Source organism: Carassius gibelio, chromosome B13, assembly GCF_023724105.1.
Source record: "Carassius gibelio isolate Cgi1373 ecotype wild population from Czech Republic chromosome B13, carGib1.2-hapl.c, whole genome shotgun sequence".
In the NCBI taxonomy this organism is placed as follows: Eukaryota; Metazoa; Chordata; class Actinopteri; order Cypriniformes; family Cyprinidae; genus Carassius; species Carassius gibelio.
In genome coordinates, this window is record NC_068408.1 from 14,578,452 (window position 1) to 14,586,145 (window position 7,694).

The following is a 7,694-nucleotide window of genomic DNA, read 5'->3' on the forward strand; positions in this document are numbered from 1 at the left end:
AACACTTTAAACTATCAAGGATTTCTTGTTAAGTTTCACATCAAAAATGAATTATTTAGCCGTTGCAAATACATAAGCAAAAAAGAGGTTTTAAACAGATTTTACTTGACCCTTCATTCACTATAAGCTTTTAATAATGATTTATATTCAGAGCTTTCAGGTTTGATTTGGAATAAAATCGGGCTTCTGGCATTCTGCCCTCTGTTGACCACAAACAAAGAAAATATCAATGCCAGCTCAGATTTCTTATTTTTAAAATGCATGCCTTGAAAGAATTTCTACTCCCTGTCAGTGATCACGTTGTTGTGGTAATCACCCACATATGTACTTATTTTTTTCAATTGTCAAAAAAGCCCCTAGACGTATGCATTGTACCTTAATGTTGTTAAATTCATAGAGAGGGAACCCTCTGCAACAACCTTTATTTAAATATTCAGGAAACATCTAGGTGGTTTTCCTGGCATATACAGAGGCTTGATCCGTATGTTCCACAGGATTACTTGAAGTCCAGTTTATTATTACATCTGTCTCGCATCAAATTACTATGTTCTGTATGCATTATCGTTTGCCAAAACATAATGCTGTGGAAACAGCAGATTTTATAAAATGCCCAGTTATTGTTTCCTTTCGGCCTCTGACACCGTCTGACTCTTTTCGCATAATGCAAAACTTGACCATAATTGGTAAGATGATCAAAGGCTGTTCTGGTGGCCGAGTCTAAAATCAGAGCTTATGTTTTTAATTCAAATCTATTCAATAGGCAGATCATGGCGATCACAATGAGCGCAGGTCACTCAATCCTTCCTTGGCTCTGCAGTATTAGCTACAAGATGATGCTCGCATGAAAAGTGAGCTAAATTTATCCCATCGTTTGCCTTTCAGGAGTTCAGGGTGAGTTCACAGAGATAGCTGAAAGCACTTTCAACAGTAACCCAGCTTCCTAAGTGACCTAAATCAAAGCCCTGTATTATTAATGCCTCTGAATGTCCCATGAAATGTAATCTTCCACAGCCGCTTAAAAATAAATGTTGCTGAGATCAACGGCTAATCAAGAGACAATCTCTGCACTGCAGGGGCGCTGCGGAAGCAAAATGGATAACGGAGATGTTATATGTCTGCCTCAGCCTGAACAGAATGGCTCAGACGAGCTCATGTTTGTGTTTTTGTGGCACAACAGGCAGGAGACCGCCGTGCAGGCTGTAGTGCATCGACCAGGAATTTGGCAACGGGGATGGGCTACACTAGCACAAGACCTCCACTAACCAAGTGCAAGAACTTCAGCAGAAGATACTCAGACCCAATGTTTACCAACAGTGCTGGGAAAGAGTTCGAAGTGAGCGAAGAAAGCAGCAGTGATGACGACGATGATGATGATGATGGTGAAGACAGTGCAATCAAATCTCAGTCTGGGCAGGGGCTCAAGCGAAAGGTAAACATCAGAATAAATAGTTCCTGTGCTTATCATTATTGTTCACATTGAATATCCCTCATCATTTGGGAGGTGTATTTAGTTGGATGGAAAAAGATCCAAAACTATCCATTAGTCAGAAATTTCCATCCGTCCTTAAGTCCATAATTAAGTAATACTGCTTTTGTGATTTGTGTGGGAAATCGTGGTTCTGTATCACCAAGTAATGCTGCAGATTATTTGCACTGGGGTACTGCTATCCCAGAATGCCTGGGGGAGAGCATGTTGTGAGGAACTTGTGGTCAGCTTGATTCTGAACACACTCATTTGGGGTTTTGGGCAGGCTAAGCTTTCCAAATGAATGGCCTGTGGTGTAGGCACTGTGGTCTAAATGATGGGCTTTTGCATTTAGATCATGAAGCGATCCATTCACAATGCAGCCGCATTTCCCTATGTTTAGCATCACCCTTGACCGGATCTGTCTCCTCCAAACCTCTGCTTTTTGGATTAGAGGGCACCAGGGACAGTTAGACAAAAAGTGGCCAACTCTTGTTATGACAGTTGTTAAGTCTAACAATCTCTGACATCTCCCTGTATTTATTCCATTCTCAAGCACAAGTTGTTCTCAAGCATGCAATATGCACGTCTCTGTTAATGGAATAGCCCCCTTAAATGTGTGTGTTTGTTTGTTTTTTTCTTAGCAGGCTCCAACTCTGCGACGGAAGAGAGGGCGAAGGAGAACACGAATTAACAGCAGTGTCACGACTGAGACCATCTCCGAGAGAACAGAGGTGCTAGATGAGCCATTTGAAAACTCTGATGTAGAAAGCCCTTTGGCACAGCCCAGCAGGAGGGGTGACAGTGAGGATGAGGAAGAGGAGAAGAGCCAGAGATTAGCCATGCGTCGGCCTGGAAGACCAAGGAGATATGAAGATGACAATCACTCAAATCAATCTAAAAAAGAAGGGAATGTGGAAGGTAAAGCCATACATGTTAGTATTTATAACATACTGTTGTGTTGCATGTTTTAAAGATGAATTACATGGAACTTTTTTTTGTGTGTTTCTGAAGCAGTGAAAAAGGACAATCCTCGACCGCTAAAACGGAAGAAAGGCTGGCCCAAAGGTGTCAAACGAGGCCCCCCCAAATGGAGACTAAAGGAGCGCAAAATGGGCTTTAAGCTCAACCTCTACACGCCTCCTGAGACGCCAATGGTCACAATGGAGCAGGAGCAGGAAGAGGAACCGGATGCCAGCCCTGCCTCGTCCTCAGGACCGTGTGAGTCCATTAGAGAGCCCAGACCAGAAGTCCCCGAACTGGACCCCTGCGATTCAGAGCCCCACAGTCCTGAGCCGCCTGAGTCTCACAAAGCAAATGAGAATGAGCCGACAGACAAATCTGACACAGTAGAAAATTCACCCTGTGCTGATGAGACCAGTGAGACAAAATCAGGTCCAATAGATGATGCTGAAGAGTCAACTCAAAATACAGAGGATGTCAAAGACATGAAGCCAGAGGGTGAAGCAGAAGGCAGGGTTTGTAAGGGCTCAGGTGAACGAGACGAAGAGGATGAGGAAGAAGAGCCAGAACCATCTCATGTGGATGATCATGATGCGGACGATGAAGATGACAGCCATGAGCAGAGAATAGACGACCCTGTGCCACTACCAGAAAGAGACCTTACAGAAGACCCAGAGCCAGTTCCAACTCCTAGTAATGACAATAAAAATCCTGAAGTGCAGCCTAGCCCTGTGGACCCACCACCTCATTGCTCAGAGGAGCTTGCGTTTGAAAGTACTCTCGTGAGCTTGGGCATGCAACAGGGTGACACTGTGGACTCCGATCACCCTCCAGACTCTGAAACCGAGGAAGAGGATAACAGTCAGAGGCCTGAAGAAAAGCATATGGGCCCACTGACCCCGGCAATAAAAGAGGACCATAACATTTGCCCTGAGCTTGATATGGAGACGGCCCAAGCAGTGCAGTCTCTGACTCAAGAGTCTGAGCAGGAGAGGCACTTTCAAGATTGCGTGGAGACTCAGGAGGCGTGCCACAGCCTACAGCGGTATGTTCATGTTGAGCAGAGCCCTCAGATGACTCCCGTGGACGACTGCCAGCAGTCTGATCACAGCAGTCCTCTGTCTTCTGTCCATTCTCACCCGAGCCAATCTGTACGATCAGTCAACAGTCCAGCGGTGTCCATTTTAGAAACTGGCTACACGCAGATCAGCCCCGATCAGGGCACCGTCTCGGTGCACTCACTACATAACAACATGGAGACTAGTCCAATAATGGATGTGCCCTCGGTGTCAGACCACTCTCAGCAGGTGGTGGACAGTGGCTTCAGTGACCTAGGTAGCATTGAGAGCACCACAGAGAATTACGAGAATCCCAGCAGTTACGACTCCACGCTGGGTAACAGCATTTGTGGCACGGGAGCAGGAGCGGGCGCCTCCTCCCAGAGCAGCTGTTCCTATGGCAACCTCTCCTCCGGTGGCAGCCACAGTCAGAGCAGCTGTGCTGTGTCCCAGCAGATGGCCGGTCCTGTGGCGAACAATACTGGCGCTTGCAGCATGCTCCAGCAAACCAGCATGAGCTCCCCTCAGGGATGCAGTGTGAAGTCTCCACAAGGCTGTGTGCCGGAGAGGCAGCCCAGCCATCCGCACGGACACGGCCACGGGCATAGCCACAGTCACCACCACAGCCATCACCAACACCATCCGCACCATCAACATCACCAACACCCACAACACCAGTACCAGCAGCCTCTATCGCACTGCTCCATGCCGGCCAGCTTCCCTCCACCCATGCAGCTGCCCGACATCCCCGAGTCCAACAACCCCTCGAGCAACCTGGGCCTGTATGACCGCATGGGCCAGGGAGAGTATGGAGGTGGACACTACGGTCAGCACTCGGCGACGTTCAGCCTGCATAAGCTACAACAGCTCACCAATACCATCATGGACACCTCCTTGCCCTTCAGCCATTCTGCCTCGCACTCAATCTCATCCTATGCAAACAACAACGGCTCATTGTCCACGCAGCTCGGCCCTCACAATCCCACGCTGGTGTCGCTGTCGCAACCTGGCGGAGGCCCTCAGTCGCAGGCTACAGTGACTCCTCCGCCCAACATGACTCCACCGCCCATGATGTTGCAGCGCAACATGGCTACACCCAACATGAACCTGGCCCAGTCTCAGAGACTGCAGATGCAAATGGCCCCCAAGAATCATCACCACCACCACCCCGTGTCAATCCGCTCCAAATCGGCCCCTCTGCCGCCCCACCACCAGCAGCAGATGTACGGTAGGGGTCCTCAGACTGTAGCCATGCAGGCTCCCGGGCGGACGCTGGCTATGCCGCCGCGGATGAACATGGGGGTAAACCTCATGCCCGCTCCGGCTTACAATGTCAACTCAATGAACGTGAACGTCAATATGGCGATGAACACTTACAGAGTGACGCAGCCCATGATGAACGGGGGCTACCATGGCAATCCTACCTATATGAATCAATCTCCCCAGTACTCTATGCAGATGGGCATGATGGGTACTCAGCCTTACCCACAGCAGCCCATGCAGGCCCCTCCCCATGGCAATATGATGTACAGCCCAGCAGGTCATCATGGTTATGTGAACACTGGCATGTCCAAACAACCCTTAAACGGGCCTTATATGAGACGATAATCAGCGACCTGAAAGTGAAGGGTGATGATGTTGCAAAGTCAGCTAGTTGACTTGAGGTATTTAGTTTGTTCTGATTTTCATGGTTAATGTTCGCTTTTATGGATCTTTCTGAAAGAACCAGCACTTGGTAAGAATGCAAAAAAAAAAAAGTTTTGTTTTATTGCCTAAATTTTAGCTTTTCTCCCCTGTTAATGGGAAGCCTTACAGCATAAGATTTAAAATGTAACATTTGTGTAAGCGTAAATCTCCCCCGAACTGCATTGCAGTTGAACGGAGGTTACATTTTCTTTAAGTTGGAACCTGCATTATGAAACCTTTAAATGTGCCTGCATTGTATGTTTTTTGGACAAAAGAGCCTTTTCAATGTACCTTTAGCAATCGCAAGGTTATATATGTAAGTCTGTACTCATGCCTTCATATTATTTAAATTATTGTAAATCTACTTTTATATTTTTTTAAATGTAAGGTTATACTTAGCATGCTATAACATCTTTGTTAGTGACAGTGCATCAAAGTAGTACTGTACAGTGTTGTGCTTAATAGCAAGCAATTTTATATTAAATGTATGGCCTTGGTTAGGTTTCCCTCATACGGAAGGAAAAATTAAACTCTATTTTTGTTGATTCTAATACTGTAAAGATTTAAAAACGTCATCACGTTCGGCTTGGAAGGTTCTATTGCTAATTGTGTATAATTTGTTACTTTATAACAAGTTTCTTTACCTGAGGCAGCTTTCTGTTTTATACAATTTAAAGCAATTTCTGTCACAATAGCGAAGAACAGTCAATGTCAGTATTTGTACATGTAGAAATCTAAATCAAAGGGGAAGGGGAAACCATTTCAAATGGGGCAGAGTTGCAAATTTATTATGAGTGTCAATTTACTCCAAAGTCGGTCTTTTATGAAATGCCTTTAAACTTACATTTTCATTCCATCTGTAGATTTTTTTTATCTTTATAAAACATCTGATTTATATTTTACTGAAATGTAGAGCAGTAGCCTTGTTGATAGACAAAAACAGATGGCATGTAAAAAGGTAAATTGTATCTGTGTCTGTTTGTATAGCTTATTTTGTAGCCTTTGTACCTGTACAGAATGGCAGTTTGACGTAAGAGGGATATCCTGACTGTACTAATTAAGAGCAACAGTCCTAACGATTTATGAGTTATCTTTTTAGTCGGTCACTTAAATGCTGTACATTTTAGCAGAAAATAAATTATGATGAGCCACTGACAGACTTAAAAGTGTGTACGGACTCTGTTTTCATCTCATGCTTATCCAGACTTGTACTTTCTTTCTTGAATGGATCTTTTACAGCAAACAGATTTTCAAACACGTTATGGTTGGAAACGATCTTGTAGCGTGCAGGGACTACTGAAGACAACAAACGGATGCTTTTGCCTGTAGAGGATGGATAAATGTAGCTGCAACACTAACATGCATCGAATGCAACAGCAAAAATGAACCTGACCTCAAATATGAAATATTAATATTAAATGTAAACACATAAGAATGCATCTCAGTCACTTCATAGGTCAGCGCTAATAATCCTGTAAGAGAGCGGTGTTCTGTCCTGGGAGAAGCTGCATCAGGAACACCTGCCTCCATTAGTTCTGCTTTTTGGGCGTCTCATTTGAATTCTACAGGGCTCACTTGATTGAGTCCTTGAGTGCCTGTTACTTCCCTCTTATCTAAAGAGATTTAACATGCCCTGTCTCTCTCTTTACTTACTTTCTGCTTCGCTGAGTGCATGGTCAATAAATTGAGCTCCAGGATAGAGAAACTCCGAGAGGTTTAAAGTCGCTAAGTCTTTTGCCTCCACTCCATAGTAATCAGTGTTCAAGCCTAGGTAGCATTAGCCACATTATTACATTTCCCCTTCGCCGTGCTGAGAACGTTTCGTTCTTTTGTTTCTGAAGTTGATGGCAATCTAGGTTTGTCTTCCATCCAACGAAATACTTTAACCTCACTTTTAGCCCTTTTACATGTTAATCTATTTGACTTAGTTGTGTTGCTAGTTGCATTACTTTTTCACTAATTTAGACCTGGAACAGATATACAGTATATAGACTACCGTTCAAAAGTTTAGGATCAGTAAGATTTGTAATGTTTTTTGTTTTTTTACGGAGTCTCTTCTGCTTATCAAGGCTGTATTTAATTTTCTAATATTGGTTTTCTGATTTAATAGACTTTAAAACTTGAATTTTCAGCAGTCATTACTCCAGTCTTCAGTGTCACATGATCCTCCAGAAATCAATCTAATATGCTGATTTATTATCGGTGTTGGAAACTGATATGCTGTTTCAGTATTTAATTTTTTTTTTTTTTTTTTTTTTTTACAGATACTTTTTTTTCTTGGTTCTTTTATAAATGTAAAGAACAGCATTAATTTAAAATGTAAATATTTTGCAACAATTTCTTTACTATGTCTTTACTATCACTTTTTATACTTTTGAAACATCCTTGAATTCAAATTCAATTTTGAATAAATGCTGTTATTTTAAATTGGAAAAATATTTCTCAAAAAAACAAACAAAAAAAAAAAACAGTATTTTTGATCAAATAAATACAGCCTGGACTCGCACAAAAAACTTAGGTTA

At 43.5% G+C, this 7,694-nt stretch overlaps 1 protein-coding gene across 5 annotated transcripts in view; it reads left to right on the forward strand.

The window, feature by feature from the left end:
- LOC127970312 (histone acetyltransferase KAT6B) overlaps positions 1-6,338 on the forward strand; it is a 31,997-nt gene extending 25,659 nt beyond the window's left edge. For 4 of the 5 annotated variants that reach the window (XM_052572811.1, XM_052572812.1, XM_052572813.1 and 1 more), the window contains exons 15-17: positions 1,178-1,429; positions 2,110-2,386; positions 2,480-6,338. In XM_052572811.1, the coding sequence (XP_052428771.1) occupies positions 1,178-1,429; positions 2,110-2,386; positions 2,480-5,094 (3,144 nt within the window). In that variant the 3' untranslated portion in view covers positions 5,095-6,338. The remainder of the gene's footprint in view (positions 1-1,177; positions 1,430-2,109; positions 2,387-2,479) is intronic. The other variant, XM_052572816.1, reaches the window with a different exon arrangement.
- The last annotated feature ends 1,356 nt before the right edge of the window (positions 6,339-7,694 follow it).